The sequence below is a fragment of the Sciurus carolinensis genome, chromosome 6, assembly GCF_902686445.1.
Source record: "Sciurus carolinensis chromosome 6, mSciCar1.2, whole genome shotgun sequence".
Classification (NCBI taxonomy): Eukaryota; Metazoa; Chordata; class Mammalia; order Rodentia; family Sciuridae; genus Sciurus; species Sciurus carolinensis.
Genome location: NC_062218.1, coordinates 158,277,458 through 158,299,140, shown reverse-complemented (window position 1 = coordinate 158,299,140; position 21,683 = coordinate 158,277,458). Strand labels below are relative to the sequence as shown.

At 35.3% G+C, this 21,683-nt stretch overlaps 1 protein-coding gene across 4 annotated transcripts in view; it reads right to left on the bottom strand.

Annotated features, from left to right (window-relative positions):
- Ranbp17 (RAN binding protein 17) overlaps positions 1 to 21,683 on the bottom strand; it is a 278,012-nt gene that overhangs the window by 230,263 nt on the left and 26,066 nt on the right. For 2 of the 4 annotated variants that reach the window (XM_047555336.1, XM_047555339.1), the window contains 5 exons: positions 20,033 to 20,106; positions 17,498 to 17,617; positions 15,155 to 15,301; positions 14,370 to 14,542; positions 11,971 to 12,164 (listed from right to left, as the gene is read on the bottom strand). In XM_047555336.1, coding sequence (XP_047411292.1) covers positions 11,971 to 12,164; positions 14,370 to 14,542; positions 15,155 to 15,301; positions 17,498 to 17,617; positions 20,033 to 20,106 — 708 coding nt within the window. The remainder of the gene's footprint in view (positions 1 to 11,970; positions 12,165 to 14,369; positions 14,543 to 15,154; positions 15,302 to 17,497; positions 17,618 to 20,032; positions 20,107 to 21,683) is intronic. The other 2 variants (XM_047555337.1, XM_047555338.1) reach the window with 2 other exon arrangements.

Genomic DNA, 21,683 nt, shown 5'->3' with positions numbered 1-21,683 from the left:
AAGCTGAATTAGAATTAGTATTAGAAATGAACAATAAAATATAAAAGCATTAGTATTAAGCTATCAAATACAATCTTGGTATTTAGCTGAATAATGTGGTATTACTTACAAACATTAAACCATTCCCTAAATATCAACAATTTTTAAGAAGTTATTTTGAGAAACAAGTCATATCCAGAAAGAAAAATACTGGAAGATCTCTGCAAGGTCTCATTTATATTGGGAATCTTAAATAAAAGTTGAAGGAGGGGGATGAATATGGTGGTTACCAGAAAGAGGCAGGGAGGAGAGAGGTGAAGGAAAGTAGGTCGAAAGGTACAGGCTTGCCAGTTATACAGGAAGAGGGCATCTCAAGATCTAACACACAGCATGGGACTGCAGGTAATAACACTGTACACCAAAAATCCCCGAGGGAAGATTTTAGGTGCTCTCTTCTCCCTTCCTCCCTCCCCCGCCACACACACACTGCTATGGTGCCCCTCCCACCATGGATTAAACGTCTGAAATTGTGAGCCCAAAATAAACTTCATCTTCTAAGTTGTTCTTTCTTGTCAGGTGTTTTCATGCATTACCACCTGGCAAAGAACCTGTCTGAATCTTGCCTATGTCTTGAGACTCTGTGTGAGGCTGAATTTAAAGGTGATATACTGATTAATCTATCGGACGAAATTTCAAGGCAGTAAAGCAATACTGCTGATGGCTTTTACCAGGTTTACCGTGAAAATTAGGAGAAAGCAGAGAGGATAATTTGAAAACTTGCAGTTTGGCCAGAGAAGATGCCCATGTAAAACTGGGGTTAAGGAAAGTACAGCTATTGAAGATCTTACTGGAGAACTTAAGTACTCTGCAAAGACGTGACAGGAGAGAGGCCTGAAAGGCACCTCAGGAGTCAAGACACCCATCACAAACTCAAAGGTACAAAAGGAAAAACTTCCTAGCAGGTTTCATTTCATAGTGCTGAATTGCCCAGGCACTTGGGATGCTGCCGCCAAGGTCCAAGGGGGCCTGGATCCTGCTCAAGGTGGCAGCAGACCTTGACATCATACACATGGTGCTGGATCTGCAGGAATGCAGAATGCTAATCTTAAGGGGTCATGGAGACTTTCATCAAGATTTCAAAGGACTGGAAGCCAGGCAATGTACAGCAGGGTCAGAATCACTGCAGGTGGCCTGGTAAGTTGATGTGGGAAGCTGTGAGAATGAAGCAGAAGCTGGAACGCAGCTCCCAAGGAGTAAGAGATGCCAATAACACAAGAAAAGCTTCTGGCAGCAGACAGAAGGAACCTAAGAGAGGTCATGTGGGCTGCAACCAGCAAGGCCACAGGGATGGGGGTTACACAAGCCCTTTTAAGATCACATCTTACCACCATGCACCCTAGATGCTGGACATGGAGCTACAGACTTCTTTGCCCCAGTGGGTCTGGTCTTCTTTGGTCCCATCCCTCTCAAGCCCCTATTCCTCTATCTTAAAATGAAAATGTTCGCTGTTAGGCACTGTATTTTGGATACATGTCACTAGCTTGTGATCTTTACAGGGGCTCAAAGCCAAGAATTGGCCTTGAGTCTCAGATCAGAATTTGGATTTGGTCACTTGGGTGATGCTGGAACTGTCCAGATTATGGGAACTCATGGAGATGAACTGAATGCATTTTGCATTGTGAGATGGACATGAGTTTTGGGGGCCAGGGAATTAATGTCATGTTTGGATATGAAGTATCTCCCAAAGCACATGTTAGGCAATGGAGCAATGCAGTCAGCCAATCATGGACTGAACCTGTAAAACCATAAGCCCAAAATAAAACGTTTCCTCCTCATAAGTTGTTTTGTTGAGTGTTTTGGTCATGATGACAGAAAGCTGGCTAACAAAGATAATGGATAGGATATTCATTACAAAATGTCATGCTATATACCTTAAATATGTATTTTTAAAAAGGGATCTATTTTGGTAAAAGAAATGTATTCATAACATTTAAAGAACCACATAGACCCATAAATCTAAGGTACATTTAGGGAAAAAAAAATCTGTTACATGAGTTCCCTATCTATAAATTTTTCAAAGTCTCATTGTATAGTAGGACTCAATTTCTATTCTAATTTTCCATTTTTCTATTATTCTGAAACATTCAAGGCACTTTTTTAGCAGCTGTTGAAGCACGCAACATTTTTTCCTTAACAAAATAATTATTGCTGTAATAATCTGTAATTATGGTTTATAACTGCAATAATCCCAAAGAAATCAGTCATTACCATAGATCACAAGTAATCGTTAACTACTGTTAATGACCTATTTCTTAGGGATTATTGTTTTCGTAAACCATGACCATATCACCACAAATACGAAAAAGCAAGACAAGATAATACAAATGAGATCATAATATAATAATAAACTTATTTTGTAACATTAAAAGCCATTAAGCATCTAAATTAAAGCACACATAACGAGAGCATATAATTTTCTTTGTTCAACACTAACTGAAGTGTTTACTCTGCACAAAAGAAACTGAACACTACTACACACAATGTACAAACTAGAACCATGTTAGGCAATTTTTTTGTAACAAAAACAATTATTTTTTAGCAAACTGCATAAATCTTTAAAAGGCAGATAAATTTCTTCTCACTGACCTTTTGACTAAAAGGAAGGAAACAAATATTAAAATTTTTCTATGGATCAGGCATATTTGAAAAGTTATTTTATGAAAACTAAATAAGGTATCCAACTATAAAAACTTCATCAGGTCGGCCAATTTATCCAGTCAGACCTATTAATACTGTCAAACTATTACATTTCAGTTAAGCCCACTCATGTACCTTTGAATGTATCTATACTTTCATTCAATATCCTTTCAAAGGAAAATAGGTCTTAGATTTTACAACTGAGTTATTCTACGTTTTATTGTAATATTAATGTATATGAATGCATATATGTAACACATATGAAATAAGACAAAATAAATACCTACCCCAGAACCAATGCATTACCAATACTGCCACACTGTCTCCGGACCATTCCCTGAGTTTTCCCCTTTACCTTCCACCCTGGAGGCAACCAGGATCCTGTATTTGGTGGTTGCTATTTTTTTTGACATTTTAATTTTATCACTTATGCATACACTTCTAAAAATATACATTTCTAGTCTCACTTATTTGGGGACTTTATTAAAAGTTTCATTCTGTAAGTAGCTTTTTGAAAATTGCTTTTCTTCACTAAATACTTGACATTCTTCTTTGTTAAATACAACTATAGTTCTTTTTTGGAGGTGAGGGGTAACCAGGGATTGAACTCAGGGGCACTGGACCACTGAGTCACATCCCCACCCCTATTGTGTATTTTCTTTAGAGAAAGGGTTTCACTGAGTTGCTTAGCTCCTCACTTTTGCTTAGGCTAGTTGGCTTTGAACTTGCAATCCTCCTGCTTCACCCTCCCGAGTTGCTGGGATTATGGACAAGTGCCCAGCTAGTTCATTTATTTTTATCACTGTATAATATTCTATTGTGTAAATAATTATGATCTATTATTTATCCATCTTCAGATTGATGAGAATTTGAGCTATTTCTGCTTTTTGCCATTACAAGCATTAATGCTATGAATATTATTTCATATAGTGTATTATCTTGTGCAGAGATGTTCTAGAGGATACAAATAAAAGTAGAAGTGCCATGTCAATAGACATTCGAATATTTCATTTTATAAGAGAACACCAAATACATTTCTACTCCATTGCCAATGGATTACTTTCATATTCCTACCAAAAGTGTATAAAATTCCCTTTGAACCATATTCTAGGAATTGTTTTTCCCACAGTACTGGGTGTAAAACTATTTCATGGGGCTGATTTAGTAATAAAGCTGAGCATTCTCTCAAATGTACACACCATCTGTGTTTCTTTTTTTTGCAAAATGCCTATTAGGGTCTATTGATCACTTTCCTAAAGAACTGATATGTGTGTGTGTGTATGTGTGTTGCAAACACCTTTTCTCAGTTCTGGTCTTTAAAAAGTGTTTACCTGAGTCAATTTTAGTAGGTTATTTCTATTAATTTATTCATTTCAGATTCCTTAATTTACTGACCTCACAAAACACTATGAATAATTTTAATCTTGTAAATCTTTGCTGCATCTGCAATCACTTTTTGTTCTTATTTATTCAAAAATTTCCTTTTCTTTTAGTTTTAGTGGTGTGTGTGTGTGTGTGTGTGTGTGTGTGTGTGTGTGTGTGTTTGGTACCAGGGCTTAACCACTAAGTGATAGCCCTAGCTTTTTTTTTTTTTTTTTTTTTTTTTTTTGAGACAGGCTGTTGATAAGTTGCTTAGGGCCTCACTAACTGACTGAGGCTGGCTTTGAACTCAAGATCCTCTTGCCTCAGCCTCCTAAGCTGCTGGGGTTACAGGCATGCGCCACCATGCCAGGCAATCTTATTAGTCTTTTTTTTTTTTTTTTTTTTTTTGCGGTGCTGGGGTTTAGAACCCAGGCCTTGTGCTTGCAAGGCAAGCACTCTACCAACTGAGCTATATCCCCAGCCCCTTATTAGTCTTTATAAAGATCTAACTTCTAATTTTTTTATTCTACTGAGTCTTTGCTTTTTAGTTCATTGATTTCTGCTCTTTGATTCTTCTCCTTCCAAAGATTTTAATTTGTTTCTTTTGTTTCAACTTCTCCAGGTGGATGCTCAGGTCATATCATTTTAGCTTTTTCTTCTTTTCTAATATAAGTTTTTTTGTTCAGTACGTTTCCTTTAAGTTAAATTTCCTACTACATTCCAAAAAAGATTGTAATTTCATTATTGTGTAGCTCTATTTTTATTTTTTAAACTATAATTTTTAAATTATAAAACAAATATACAACTTGAAATGGATTTGAGGCAAACTGTACCACAAGCAGATTTTCTTTAAGTGGTTAAACAAAGTTTAAAAAGCAAGTGACAATAAAAGAAAATGTTTCTGGTACAGGACCAGCAACACACACATACACAAAGTGTGTAGGTACCTGAGTACAACACTCATTTTGCAATAGTGCTACTTTTAAGCACATATTGTTGATTGTTCATAGATCGTGGGGAACAGCTCCAAGCTTCAACAATATGCTGACAGTTCCTAAAGAAAACTCCTTTCAAAAAGGCAATAACCTAGGTGTTCCTTCATTTGACAACTTCAGTCTAAGTTTGGATGTGCCAAAGGGCTTGGATATACAGAGTAAGATGCACGAAACACATCATTTGACCAATTTTCTAAAGTAAGGTTTGAGGACAGTGACAAAGTGGAAAATACAGAGGAATGAAATGCTCATTACATGCATCTTTTTCTGTCACAGTAGGGTGGAAACTTTTCACAGGTAAGTATGAAGAAAAGGCAAACAATTTTGTACAAGAAATTTTACACATTCTGTAAAATGTCTTCACCTGCTGTCATTATTTGCACAGACTCATCGTAGTTTACTGAAACAACAAGGTCAACAGCTGCTTCCTGGTCAGACCCTCAGCCTCTGCTAACTTCTGCCCAAGGTCAGTCAGCACATGGTGAAGCTCTGTTGCACTAACATAGCTAGCCATCTTTATCAAAAACATCAAATGCTTCTCTAATTTTTCTTTACTTACTCTTTCATTTTTTTTTCCATCACTGTCAAAAATTCAGAAGAGTGAGTTGTATTAACATCAATATCCAGTTCATTAATCGTGTCCCGTGACTCTGCTCCCAGGAGTGCTCCTAACAGTCCCCAGCCCCGTGCTGTGGTGGTTCTCAGCACCCTTGTTCACAGTGGGAAGCTCCTTCAATTCTGCACTTGCTCCTCCACCAGCTGCTCAGGCACCAGCTTCTCAGATGCACCCACATACTTGGTTTGCTCACTCCACTCAGACTAATGTGTAGCTCTAGTTTTAAATTGCCCTAAGGATGGCTTCTCACATCTCTAAATTACTTGGAAGTGTGTTTTAAAACAGTAAAGATCTGTTGGTAGCAAACATTCTGCAGAAGTTATTTCTACCCAATTTTTTTTTTTTTTTGTATCAGGGATTGAACCCAAGGATGCTTAACCACCAAGCCACATCCCTGACCTTTTTTAAATTTTGAGACAGGGTCTCACTAAATTGCCAAGGCTGGTTTTGAATCTGCGATCTTCCTGCCTCGGCCCCTGCTGGACTATAGGCGTGCACACCACGCCTGGCTTTTGCCCAGTTCTTTAAGAATGATACTACACCATCTTCTGGTTTCCACTGTTGCTGCTGAACAGAGCGCTACTGTCCCATGCAACTCTGTTACGTGATCTTTCTTCTCCATCACTTGTGCCACCTTCTGCTGGGGAGTACGCAGTATGACTGAGGGGTGCTGTTTCTTGTTTTGGACTGCTTGCTGTATTGGTGGATTCACATTCTCCTTTAATTCAGAAAAACTCTGAGTCTCTTCAGTCATCACCTCTGCTCTATCCTCATTACTCTGTCCCTCTAGGATTCAACTGGACATACTGAACATTCTCATACCACCTTTTAAGTTCCCTTTAAGATTTTCATTTTCCTTACTCCTCAGCATTCCTAAAATTTCTTTAAAACTGTTAGCTAATTTCTTCCTAAGTTGGGACTAACTTGCTATTTAACAAACAATTCCATTAAATTTTAGATCACAAAGTTTTCAATAAAGTTTCATTTAAGTCTTTCGTACATCTTCCTGGTAACTTTTTCACATTTTCCTAGTCAATTTCATTTTTCATACTCCTACTATTTGCTCATGTGTGATTCAATTTTTCCCTTAAACATTTCATATATACTTATTTTATATCCTTATCAAATTCCAACATGTGAATAGTCTTTGGGGGGGCCCTATGTTTTATTTATTTCAAATAATTATTTGGTTGATTTAATATACAGGATTCCCAAGGTCCTAAATTATGGCTATTATTCTTCAGAGAAGATTTGAATTTACTTTTCTGGAATTCAGGAATCTACCAATTTGGGATCATGTAATCCTCTTTCAGAGGTTCAACTTAAAGCAGGAGCCTCAGGTTTGGCAACCTATCTTGTTACTGGCCTCAGGTTTTATCATCAATTTTATCACTGATATTGATAATCTACCTTTGAGAGCAATCCTGCCTTTTGCTTTGTTTGCTGCTGACTCTTGGATTAGAGTACCACTTTTGACCAGGGAGAGGGGGCAATGGTCAGAGGAAAGCCGAGGAGTAAAGAGAAAAAACCTCAGACATGTCATGCAACCACTGCAAGCCCTATGATGTATTCAAGATATATTATGCAGATCTGTCTGCACTTCAGGGCCTTTCAGAGCATTCAGCTGACCACACCAAAGTTACTACTAACTCTTTTACTTTTCAGGGAACAAGTATTAATTGTCTGGAACATAAACAAAAGATGAAAATGTGATTTTACATGTAGCTTCCTACACATGATTCAAATTACAATATAACATGATCCAAATTAATGTTTATACAGAATATAAATCGAAAAAGGTTCTATATAATGCCTTCGCTGTGCCATCGGGGAAAACAAAACAAAAACACTACAAAACGAGCTTAAAGGGTCAGCGCATAAAACAAAAAGATACTCAACTGGAGGCAGGTGGGGACGGAAGGCCAGCCTCTCCTCCACTCACCCACTGTTGATCCTGGGGTGCTGCTGCACCTGCCTGCAAGAAGTGCTAACTTTTTTTCTAATTTGCATAAAACACCAGATGCTGCACTACTGAGATTGAAAGAGGATAAAATAAATCCTTAATGGTCAAAAATGATTTGAGTGCTGCACTTTAGAGACAAAGGCACAGAAACAACCAAAAAACTTGAACTTCTACTGGAAGCCAAAGGAGAAAGTTCAGGACAAGTTCTACCTGAGAAGTCCAATAAGAACCCTAAACTTAAAGTTGATGCAAACAGCTACACCCTTAGTGAAAAGGTAAGCTTGGGGGGGGGGGGGAACTACTTGAGAAAGCAATGCAGAAAGCTGTCTGACTTGACTTCAAAGCTTTGTGGACAGGAGGAAAAAACTCCCAAGTCAGACCTGACATGATTGGTGGCCTTAACACAGACCACCAGCGATATGAAAAAGCTCATTCTAAGAAAACAGTTTAAATGCTAATTAAGTTGAAAGCTTTGTCTTCTCCCCATTCAGTTAAGGGACTAACACTCCAATTAAAAGACAAGACATGCTAGCAATGGACTTTTTAAAAGGGAAGAACTATATACGTAATCTATAAGAGACACTTTAGATATGAAGACACCAACAGACTGGAAGTCAATGAATAGAGTAAGATACAGGACACAAGCAGTGAGCATAAGAGGGCAGCGGGTGTAGTAACACCAGATAAACAGTGATACCAGATAAGGGAAAAGTATACCATAAAAACTAAAAACTGTGATCTTTAAAAGTTAGTCAGGAAAGCAAACCACAGCTCAGAAGAAAATAATTGCAAAACATGTGCATGAAGGAAGAAGGATCATCTATAGAATGTAAGGTATTCTTACAATTCCATGATAAAAGCATGTGGAAAGGAGTCAATTGGCCAATTTAAAAATTGGTAAAAGAGGTGAATATTTGCCCTATGACACAACATCCATCTTATTTACCTAAGAGATATGGAAATCTAAATACACAAAAAGACTTATCCACAAATGTTCATATCACTATTCATAACACCTAAAAACTGGAAATACAATTCAAGCCCATAACTGGTGAATAAACTATAGCAGAGTCATACTATGGATACTGTGCAGCAATAAAAAAGAAAAAATTATCAATATATATAACATATTTGAATCTCAAAAATATTATGCCACACAAGGTCAAATACAAAAGACTACTCATTGATGATTCCACTTACAAAGAAATCTGAGAGACAAACTATAGTAACTGAAATCATACTAGTGGTGCCTATACCCAGAGTTGGAGGAGGCTACCAAAGGACATGAGAAAATCAGAGAGTGAAGGAATTCTTCTATCTTGAATGAGGTGGTAGTTACACAGCTGTGTATAAATGCTAAATTCAAACTGCACACTTGAAAATGAATAAATAAAAGGAAAAAGATATTTGCAATTTTGATTAGATAGTTTAAAGAGCTCTTACAAAATGAAGAGGAAAAAATTGACAATCCAACAGAAAAATGAGCAAAAGAAATGAATACTTCATTTACAAAAATAAAAGAGCAATTGGCTCTTACATAAATTTTAACATCTAAACTGATATGAGAAATGCAAATGTTAAGTTATACCATTTTTCACCCAAAGGACTGCCAAAATTTCAAAAGTCTGGTAATACCATCCTATGAAGGGTACATGGAAACAGTCTCACACATTGCTGGAAAATAAGTGGTACAGCCCTCATAGAAAACAACTTGGTAAAATTTGTAAAATTACAAATACATTAACCATTCCACCAAGAGCAATTCCACTTCAATAAATTTATATGAACTTTCACACACATAGAATGACATATACAAAGTTAATCTACACAGTAAGGCTTTTAATAAAAGACGACTGTAAATAAATGACTATAATAGTAGAGAAAATAATGACACATTAAAAAATAAAATACTACATATCTACAAAAAATAAGAGCTCTTTATACAGTAATTTGAAAACAGGTATAAAACACATTGTTAAATGAAAAAAAAAGGAAAAAGAAGAACAGTGAGTGTGTATAGCACATTCTATACAAATCAGAATTGATACATTCATTTCTATATATGCATATAGAAACTGGGAAGATAAAACTAGTAAGAATGATTATTTGCTAGGGTGAAGAATGACAGGAAAAAATAAGAGCAAGAAACAGAATGCATTTTAATTTTTTAACAATGCAAACAGATTACCTTTTCCAAAATATTAGATGAATTAATTAAAATCAAGTTTGATGTAAAACTATTTTAGAGTACACATCTTAAAATGATATGCAAATATCACAAACCTAAAGACAGTATTTACAATTCTAAAACCAAAAGGATTTGTGTCAAAAACATAAAAAGGGGCTGGAAATGTAGCTCTGTGATAGAGCTCTTGCTAGCATGAGGAGACCCTGAGTTTTATACCCTGCACTGCACACACACAAATCAATCTAGGTCCATCTATCAGGCTCTTAAAGTCAGTAATAGATAAATAACCCAAAAGTGAAGAGGAAATGAGCAAAAGAGATTCATATCTATTTCACTGAGGATGACAAAACAGTAAGTAAACATAAAATAATGAAAAACTCAATCAGGAGAAAGCAAAGTAAAACATTTATCAGATATATTCTCTCAATCAGACTGGCAAAAACTCAAGTCCAATAATTTGAGCTGCTGGTGAAAGTCTAGGTGAGGGTTGATCAACTAGTCTGTAACAGCCTCCAGTTTTAAAGTAAGTTTTCTGGGACCACAGTCAAATATACTCTGTACCTACTTCCCAGCTGCAAAACCAGAGGTGAATAGCTGCAACAGAATCCTGAAACATTTACTATTGGACACCTTAAGAACGAGTTTGCCAATTCCTGATACAGATCAATGCTAACTCCTGAATACTGATGGTGGGTGTAAAGTAGGAAAAGCACTTTGTAAATGAGCTTGATCCTGCCTACTAAAGCTGAATATGTAATACATAAACCCAACAGTCTTTCAGTGTTAGTACACTGATTGGATTAGGAGAAAAGAGAGAAAGCAACAAACACCCATTGACAAGAGAATCATAATAATTAGTGCAAGACAATAAAAATGAAAGAACTACACAATTATAAGTTCTCAAATGCATTATTACTAATAATAAAGTTATAGACTAAGAAGTACAGTATAAGCGCATTTGTATCAAGTTCAGAAATATGCAAAACCATGTATTCTTTTCAGAATATAAAGATGTCAGCACAACTATGAAGAAAAGGCATCAACTGATAGACACAAAATGCAATACTGTATTTTCTGCTAATAGGAAGGATGCTGGAAAGATGAATAGAGGGTGCTGCAAAGATACTGACTTTGACTTACCCTTTAAAATTGATAATCATGTTTAATAATGCTATTATCTATGTCTATATACACAGATAAATGTCTTCTTCTATGTATTTGGTATTTAATAATTTTCAAAGCTTTACCAAAGAAAATAGTAATGAAGAGGTCATGCTGCTAAGTATTAGTTCTAGACCATTTAATTTCAATAATGATATTCCAATAAGAAAGAATATTTAGTACTCATATACCCCGTTAGCCATACTACGCAACTTTAAAATGTGATAGAAAATAAATTAAAGGTATCTTAAGAAAATATTATGCAAATGTGAGGGATAATTTAAAGAATTTCTTTAAAAGTTGAGACAGGCAATCACTGGAAGTAAATCTGACTATGATCCCTTACTAAACTCACTTTCCAACACAAGATAAAAGGAACAAATATAGGAAAAAAATTTGAAATTATAATTAAATTGCCTTCTATTAGAATTGCATGCATCCAGTTCCATTCTTAAAACAGTTCATTAAAGAATGTGAGAATATATTTTACTTTTATTCCCTGCCATATTCCTGAAAGACTCTAAAGAGATATACAGAAATAAAAGCCTCCTCCTTAAATAGGGGATTTGAAACAAAACAATGAGAAAAATGAGAAATACAAAAAAAATTTTAAAGCCATGATGAAGGCTAATATGTAAAGGTAAAACCATAATGAGAGCTTACACAAGTTTTTACTGGCTGATACCAGCAACCAACGCTAGGATACATGGAAACATAATTAGTTAAAAGTTACATCATATACTATCTGCTCAGGGATGATTATTAACTTCCCTTGATATTGATTCCATAGAGAAGTATTCTTATGAATCTTATAAAGAATTAAAAATCAACTATTAAGCCACCACATCAAAATATCTAGTAGGTTAGTAAAATTAATGATTTACTAGGGAACCAGAAATTGGGAGAAATACACAAAAATAATCTGCAGTAAGATTATAAAATGAAATAATTAATGATACCACTTAATATTCAATATATTACTTACATAGTAGTCATGAAATTTACTGACCTTCTTGAATTGCCATGTCCACAGGTATCCCAGAAGCTGAATGCAAAAGTTTTTGGTAATTCTGTGCGTTCTGGTCAAATAACTGTACAAGAAGAGTGCACGTCTTTTCATATTCACATCTGCTGACAGTGCACAACTGCTCCAGCTGCTGAAACACAGTAGCAGTATCATCCAGTGGGTCATCTAAATGATCTCTGCGAAAATACAAGCATGCAGATTACATCAGAATGTATTTTTATTTTATTTTATTTTACTTTACTTTTGGGTACCAGAGATTGAACTCAGGGGCACTCTACCACTGAGCCACATCCCCAGTCCTATTTTGTATTTTCTTAGAGATAGGGTGTCACTGAGTTGCTTAGCACCTCGCTTTTGCTGAGGCTGGCTTTGAACTCACCATCCTCCTGCCTCAGCCTCCAAAGCCACTGGGATTTCAGGCCTGCACCACCACGCTCGGCCAAGAATGTATTTTTATTCACCACAAACTTTACGTTAAATAAAGACTCTATGATGGATAAAGAAATAAGACAAATGGATTTGAAAGCAAGAAATAAACTTGTCTACATATCAAGATGACTTGATTATGTACACAGAAAATGTCAAAGAAACCACAAAATGCTACCAGGATAGGTGAGTCTACTAAGGTCAGAGCATAAAAGGTCAATGCACAATCAACTGTGTTACAATATGCTGACAATCAACAATTGGAAATTTAATTTAAAAAAAAAAACAGTATCATACAAAGTTATAGGAAAACAAAATACTATTACATCTAAATAAACCTATGTAAGATATGAAGGCTGAACCTATATAACACTGGTGACAGAGATCAGAAAAAAAGCTAAATAAAAGACACGCTCATTGGCTGAAAGACTCGATATTGCTGTGATCTCAATTCTTTTCCCAAATTAATCTGTATACTCAGGGAATTTGTCAATATCCCAGCAAAATCTCTTTGCAGAAACTGACAAACTTATTCTAAAATGTATATGGAAAAGCAAAGGTAGAATAGCCAAAACAACTTTGCAAAGGGAAAACTAAGTTGGAAAACTCAAACTATCTGGTTTCAAAGTTTGTTATAAATTTATCATAAACAAGACAGGGCACTGTTGGAAGAAAAGACACGAGATTAATAAGAATGGAGTCCAGAAACAGAACCACATAAATGTGATGAATGAATCTTTGACAATAGTGTAAAGAAATTCAATGGAGAAAGGACAGTGTTTTCCGCAAATGGTGATCCGGATGCAAATACAGAATAAGAAGAATGAGGAGGCAAAGGGAGTGGGGAAGGGGAAGGGAGAGAGGGAAGGGGAAGAAGAACTTAAACCTTACCTCCTGTAATATACAAAAATTAACTTTCAATGGAACATAGACTTAAATGTAAATTCTAAAACTATAACTTCTAGAATAAAAAAGAAAACCTTTGTGATCTTGAGTAAGATAAAGATTTCTTAGTTGCAACACTAAACACATGATACAGATAAGAAAAGAAAGGATAAACTGAACTTCATAAAGTGTAAAACTTCTGCTCTCTTAAAGACTTAAAATAAAAATGCAAATGATGGACTGAGAAAAAATATTTTACAAAACACATATATGATAAAAAGACTTCTGAACAGATTATAATAAGGACCTCTCAAATTTCAGTTAGAAATAAATTACCCACTTAAAAAAAAGAGCAACAGATTTGAGATTTGACAGACACTTTGCCAAAGAATATATACAGAGGTAAACACGCACATGAAAAGATGCTCAACATTATTACTCATTAAGGGAATGCAAACTAGATCCACAATGAGTCACTACTACACATCTTCTAGAATGACTAAAAATTTTAAAAACTGACAATATCATCAAGTCTGGTAAGAATGCAGAGCAACCGGATCTTTCATACATTGCAGGTTAAGAATTCAAAATTTGGGGGCTGGGGTTGTGATTCAGGGGTAGAGCACTTGCCTAGCACATGTGAGGCATTGGGTTTGATCTTCGGCACCACATAAAAATAAATAAATGTATTGTGTCCATCTACAACTAAGAAAATATATTTTTAAAAACTTTCAGAATGTTAAAGCAACTTTGGAAAGCAATTTAGCAGCTTTAATAAAGTAAAATATACACTTAATGATGCCACCAAGGAATCTCACACTGAAGAAATGCAAACAGGCAAACAAAACAGATCAGTTACTGCTAGAGAGAACTACAAAGTGTCCAAAAAAAACCTTTTAAGAGTCAATGGAACTATTCAGTATCTCAATTATGATGGTATTTATAAAAATGCACAGTCTCATCAAAATTCATAGGATTTTACACTAAAGAGGGTAAACTTTAAACTTAATCTTAAAAGACTCCAAGATGCAAAAGATGAAAATACAACAGAAACATTTAGTTTTTAATACCTCACAACTATGGCGACAGATTCCAACCGAGAAGTGATAAAGGCCTTTGTGATTTCAGGTGCATAAGTGTCTAGTAAGTGAGGTTCAGTTGATTTCACAAAAGGAACTGATGCTACCATCCTCTGCCACAGAGTTAATAAATAATGAACACTGTTTGGAGCAAACTCCCAATGCTACAAAGAAACAAAGCAAACATAATTTAAAATAACTTAATAACTTTCTAGAATAACAAATACAAAGCAAAATTCCTCAAGATATTTTTTAAATTAACTTTTATTCTGATTATATCACTAATGAACACTTAATACAGCAAATTTCATAAATGCAAAAATGTTAAAGAAATCAACACCTCATAATATTATACTGTTCAGAGATGATCACTATTAAAATGTTATAGTATGTTAAAATATTAAAGTATTTTCTTTGAATCATTCCATGAACATATTTTTCATCATGTAGAAATTATGGTTTGGTAATTCCTATCCCAAATTTATGAAAAGAATTCAACCACGATACAGTCTGTAAAAAATTCTTTTATTCACTCACATAGACATTATTACAGTTTCAAGTTATTCTTCAATTATTAGACACTTTAAGTGATTTTTCAATTTTTCTTATTAAAAATGTTGCAATTTTTTCCCCTAAAACTTTGCAAAGAACATTTTCAGCAAAGTACTCAAAGTAACAGGTATTAAAAAACAAACAAAAAACACCCCCACTAACCTTTATCAAGAAATTGTTCTAAAACTAAGTACAGCTTAACATCAATTATTTTTTTTACGTACCTGTAGGCTAGTAATAGTAAAATTAGCAATCAATCTGATAACTTCAGGATACTCCTTGACCATAACTAACTCTCCCAGTTGATAATTTGTCTTTAAACGAGCCAAAAATCGACAAAATTCATGATAATTACCTGGATCAGACAAACCCTAAATTATGAGACAAAAAGTAAGTCTTTTAAAACACACCAACCTATTGATAATAAAGCTACTAAAATTCCAAAGAATTTTACTAAGTCTTCTAATTAGTTTTCAGAGGTACCTATGGTATTTTACATCAACTGGGTAGAGAACAACGTAAGAAAACAAGTGATTTAATGTTAAATTTAATGTTGTTGTCAAGTATTCATAATAAGGAATCCAAAGTAGAATTTTTGGAAGAAGACTTAATTGCACAACAAAGACTTGCACAACAAAGGTTTGGGAACCTCTATTACACAAAAGCAAGAGTGTGTGTTATAACCTAAATAGAAGTCAGCAAAGGTCTTTAAAATATTTAAGGTGAAAAATAAGAACGGGTTCTTGGTACCCTAGAAAGGAGCAATAAGACCAGACTTAAGTTAAATGGTGTGTGTACACACAAATAACCAATTTCTTTTCATGGAACACTTTCCGAGTACAGGCATTGTGCCCTTGAGTTAACTCCCTGTCTTTAAGTGTTAGTCATTCAAACAAATTACTGCCATGTAGGGAACCAAGTTTAACAACAAGAAAAGACACAAAGGTAACTTCTGAGAGAGGACAGGTTAAAAGGAAAAGACCTAGACCTCTTCCCAGTTGCCTATGAGCTGCATGAAAACAAGACACATTTGTCAACACCTCCACAGTTACCATTCTGCAGAATTTGTAGCTGGCCTGAAAGAGAATTCTATAAAGTGTGTGTTTATACTCAATGAGTCTAAGAAATTTCATTCATAGGAGCTCCAAGAAAGAATATAAAAAGGCTGGGGATGTAGCTCAGTGGTCCAGAGCCTTCCACAGCATGTGTGAGGCCCTGGGTTCAATCCCCCGCACTGCGGGGAGTTGTGGGGGGGAGTTCTGCTGGGCACAGTGACACCTGTAATCCTAGCATCTAAAGAGACTGAGGAGGGGTATCTCAAGTTCAAAGCCACCCTCAGCATCTTAGTGAGGCCTTAAAAAACTCAGTGAGACCCTTTCTCTAAATAAAAAATGTTTTTTTTTTTAAAAAGGTTGGGGAAGTGGCGTAGTGGCTAAGCACCCCCTGGATTCAATCCCCAGTACAAAAAACAAAAAACAAACAAAAGAAATAAAGAATTAAAAAGTATCTAATTATTAAGGACAAATTCCAAAAAGACATTTTATAATCAGTTTTTCTGAATACACGCTTGTAATTCTAATACCATATAATACTTGGACTAGTTTTTATACTGAAACATTGACATGAGAATGCTGGAAAATCACCTAATCGAATCATCTAACATTGATAAAATTTCCACAATTTTGGTTGATGACAGAGAATTAAACAACTAAAAACTTTCAAGTATGTTGATAAAAATGCCATTCACCAGCTAAACAAATAAAATTCACAGTTACACTAACAATGAAAAGATAAAATAAATGCATAATTCATAAATATTCCTGAGAATAACCTGCAAAACATCACTTTTTGGAGAACAATCACATTTTACTTCTGTAGAAAGGTATTATCTGTGCCCCCCCCCAAAAGTGATTAATAATCAAGAGGTTTAGGTAAACCTATTGAAATTATCACTTAATCTTTTAAAAATCTGTAGTTTAATTACAGATATTTTAAACCAGAAACAAAATAAATAGTGAAACAAATTATTTATCTAGATATCTGAAATCACTCATTAGTTATGGCTTTGCAATTCTCTGAAATGGATATTGCCACTGGATCTCTGAAATTAATGTGGAGTAGTTTTAAAATCGATGAACTCACATTTGTCCACAAGAGGGCAAAAAGACATTATTTCATAATTTAAAGCCACTTATCCCAATATTAACACTTAGATTTATATTAAGTCCTCTAGTTCAAAAGGTGGATATATCCCTGACTTAATCACTTCAGTAGTTTAATATGGGCAAGGAAATGTAGCACAATGGTAAAAGAAGCATAATAAGATATATGATCTCTTTTCATATTCAACTAAAAGAAAAAAAATGGAGAGAAACACAGAAGTATTTCATGAAAACATCCATTCTTAAAAACTGCCCATTTCTACTACAAATGAGACCTAAGTAAGATAAATATGATACTAAATATTTTCTTCCAGAATCATAATAAATTCATGATGAGTTTATTATCTGCCTTTGAGCAGAAAAACTTCTATATGCTAAGTATTAATTAAATTACTTCATAAATACCTGAGGGTTTTCAAGTATCCTTTTCACTCCCTTAATTAAATTACCAAGGTACTTGGCACGTTCTGGGCTGCTAAATAAGGACCTTCTTGTAGAAGCAAACTGAACTAAACACGCAAGTGCCTAAAAACAGAAACAAAAAATTCATTGCAATTTTAAAAGTAGCCATGACCACATATAAATAATACTAGTACTTAATTTAAAATGTATTTAATTTTAATGATAAAAGAGGATTATTCAATATAAAATAAAAGCTGAGCATCATCATACTACCACCCACAACCTTTCTATCCCACCACTAAAATTCCTATTTGTGTGCATCCTCACGTAACATGTTTTTCTATACCAAATGTGCCATGGTAGGGCCTAGACATGCCTAACTTAAGAAAACTCTCAATTGCTTATGATGCCCACCCACTGTAAGCCAATGAACCAGATGTTCTACAAAGAGAAAATATATTCTACAAAGAGAAAATATCTCATGGTACAGCACGTTAAGAAATACTGTGAGGTTATTCATTGTATTCCTGCAAAGGGGGGGAAAAAAATCCCGTAACTTCACTTAATCCAGAACAACCCAAATTTATTTAGTCATGGAATCTTACACCATCCATTAGTATCTTAAACAGTTTGGAGAATGCTGGAAGAGTTAGTTCTTTCTAATGATGTCTGTTGAAGTCTTTTTTATTATAAGTAAGGCTCCAAATTGGCAACTTTTGGGCCAAAGTGGCCTGCTTCCCTTGGTCCACATATTTGCTTGTCCCTTTTTTTTTTTTTTTTTTTTTTTTTTAACACTTTTTGATTCTGTGAATATTGCAATGAAACTGACACAGGTACATTAAAACGGGCTGGGACTCTTAATCTAGAGCTTAACTAAAATCAGTTGTCAATACTTAAATAATTTGGAAATTCCATACAAATGTCTGGTTTTCTTGGCAAGGGTGAGAATAGGTATAAAAATTTGAAGATTGTCTTTTTAAAAGGCATGCTTATTTGCCACAGCCCCTATTGTTAAAAAAACAAAACCCAAGTTTTTTAAAAAAAATACGAAAGCCAAATAAACTAAAAACCTCCTCCTTCAGAACTGGGATGTACAGACTCAGGAAACCCTGATGTATTAAAAGCAAAACACTCAGGGCTTGGGGGCAAATACAACCATTGTGTTTTTATTGTTGTTTTGTACTAGAGATTTAACCTAGGGGCACTCGGCCTCTAAGTCACAACCCCAGTTCTTATTTTTTTGTTTTTGTTTTTTTCATTTGAGACAAGGTCTAAATTGCTGAGAATCTTGCTAAATTGCTAAAGATGGCCTTGAACTTGCAATCCTCCCATCTCATCTCTCAAATCACTGGGATTACAGACAAGCACCACCATGTTCAGCAAGAACTGGGTTTTGATCTCGGTAACAATGTGCACAGTGTTGCCCTGGGGGGATTTTGCTTAGCCATTCTGCATGTGTGTTGTTTTCCTGGTCCACCTAGTGGTGACAGCCTTAGGAAACCTGCAGGACCGCTGTGATGGCCAGATCAGACAAGCACCACATCAGAGCATGCCAATAAACATCTCAGGAAATAGATGTTATCTACTTTTTAATTGCCAGTACCTTTTTGTTGTAAAACATAATTACATGAAATCATGGTTTTTAGACAACTACAAGCAAAACTGCTTTGGTTGAAAGAGAAGTGTGGCACTGTCTGGAAACAACAGAGCCCAGTGAAACCCAGTTTAAAAGTCACTACCTTGACCTCCAGGTTCAAGGACAGACGTGCTTTTTAAACGGTGATTTTGTGAATCCACTCCTCCCTTTTAAATGATAACACATCTAAACAAGCATACTACTGGTATATGCTTTAAATTAGGAACATCTTTTCAGGAATGGCAATATTAGAATTCTTCAACATTATTTCTAGAAGCTTGGATATTAAACTTATAATTATTTTTTAACATTACCAGATCTATTATAGACAATGCAAGGATGGAACCTATAGTCTCAAAGTTCTATACAACAGTTTCAAGATTTTTTGAACATATAAACAGAATTTCATTTAAAAAATTCAATAAACAACAGGAGTCCTGAACAAAAATCAAGAAAGTAGATCCCCTTTGTCTTTCATTCAGTGATATCTTTCATTCAGAGGCTCTGTGTCAAGCCCAGGCCCTGGAGGGCAAAGGGGTGTTAGAGAGGAGGCAAGGTCCTGGTAAGGGTGCTGACAGCTGCACTTCGGCCCTATGGGAGCTGACCAGTAAGGAAGGTGTATTTACAAGTTGGCGTGTTGTTCTGGTTCCGGCAGGAACAAAAACATCAGTTCCTGGTTCTGGCTCAACCATAAAATGGAATGGACTACTGACAAAATAAACAAAACCCAACGAAGAGCTGGAGCAACATACATCTGGGATGACCACAAGAACAACTGTTTCAAGTCAACTCAGCCAAAAAGTATTAGCAGAGTTTTTTGGATAAATAAACTCCATCCCTTACTTTCATTAGGTAAAGATCACAGGTACTTTTCAATCAAGTAATGAATGACTTTTACTTACTAACTGAGACAGTAGTGGTGGAAGTGAATGATACAAATTGAAGAAAAGATCCAATGTTTCTGGTTCCAGGAAAACTGGAAAAAAAATTATTTTCTGATACCATTACTTTCAATTCAGTGATCTTAACAAATAAAACATTAGCACACAAACCAAGGACACTGAGACCTCTACACGTAGTCACTTGTCACAGCTGAGCTATTTTAAATTCCTAGCTACTTTCCTCGGAAAAATGAAATAACAGAGATTAAAAACTAGCTGATAGAACATCTATAGTTCTCAATAGGGCAATCTTCTTAACTACTTTCATTTATATTAAAGTAATACAAACATTGTTTAAAATATCAAAAATTATTAAAAAGTAAGCAGTACAAAAAAGCCTACAATATAAAAACAACTATATGCTAGTCAGTTCCAACCACCTTTCAACAAATTTACCTATATTTCCAAATCATGTTCTGCACTATTACTTCTTCTGGCTGTCTCACTTCAGATGGCAGCTTAAGTCTCACCTTGAACACAGAAGGCCACAGCTGTCTGACCCCACCCTGCAGCCACACCTCACCATTCTCCACCTCCACCCTCTCCTCCCATTAGCCATGCGATTTGGGACTAAACCAATTCTGAGGTGTTTACATTTATTATGACTATGCAAGAAAATAAAGAACAGTAACAGCTAATCCTAGAAGTATACTGTATCCCATTCAAAATTCACTCTGTAATTAATCACAGCATTTTTCCTGTGCTTAGCTGTAAATCTGTCACAAACTCTAAATGCTCTGATTTGCAAGATGTTTTTCATGATGTTTCCACATGGTCAAGAGCACCCAACACCTCATTTCCATTCTCTCAGCCCCACCTCCTCTGTTCCCTAACTGTCACACACTGTCTCCTCCCTATGTCTTTCATTCGATCCTGGGTTGGAGTCCCTGTTCCTGCCTCCCCTTCTTCTACCTTCTTGGCTTGTGCATCAAATAGCTTCCTGAGAGCAAGTACAGAAGGGAGAAATTTTGGGAGGACTTACATGTCTAAAGAGGTCTTTATTCTTGGTTATACTTGGTAATTCCCATCTAGTTTGAAAATAATATTCCTGTAGAAGTCTGAGCCTTCCAGTCTATGATGTTGCCATGGAGAAATCGACTACCTTTCTAGATTCCAATCCTTTGGAGGTGACTGCCTTTTTTCCTTCTTGTACATTTTAGGACTCTTTTTTTCCCTTATCCTCTCTATTCTAAAACGTCTTGATTATGAAGCTTAGCACATACACCTTTTCATTCTTGATGCTGGGTACGTGGCGAGACAGTTCAGTCCAAAAACTTTATGTTCCTCAGTGCCGAGAATGTTTTTGGAAATTTCCTCTGTCTTCTCTGTCCTGTCTTTTGGTCCTCCAAACCATCAAATAAATACCAGACCTCGTTTTATCCTCTACTTTTCTTATGTATATTTTCTCCTTTCAAACATCTTGCTTTCTGTTCTACCATCTAAATTTCATTAACTTTCTATTCCCATTCTTCTACTAAATGCTTTTATTTTCTTTTCTATTTCTTTCTTTTTTTTTTTTTTTTTTGGCAACTATCTTTTAAAATTGGGGACATTCTCTGAATTTTTATTTTTAAATAATATCCTGCTCTTGTTCCAGGGATGCATTCTTCTG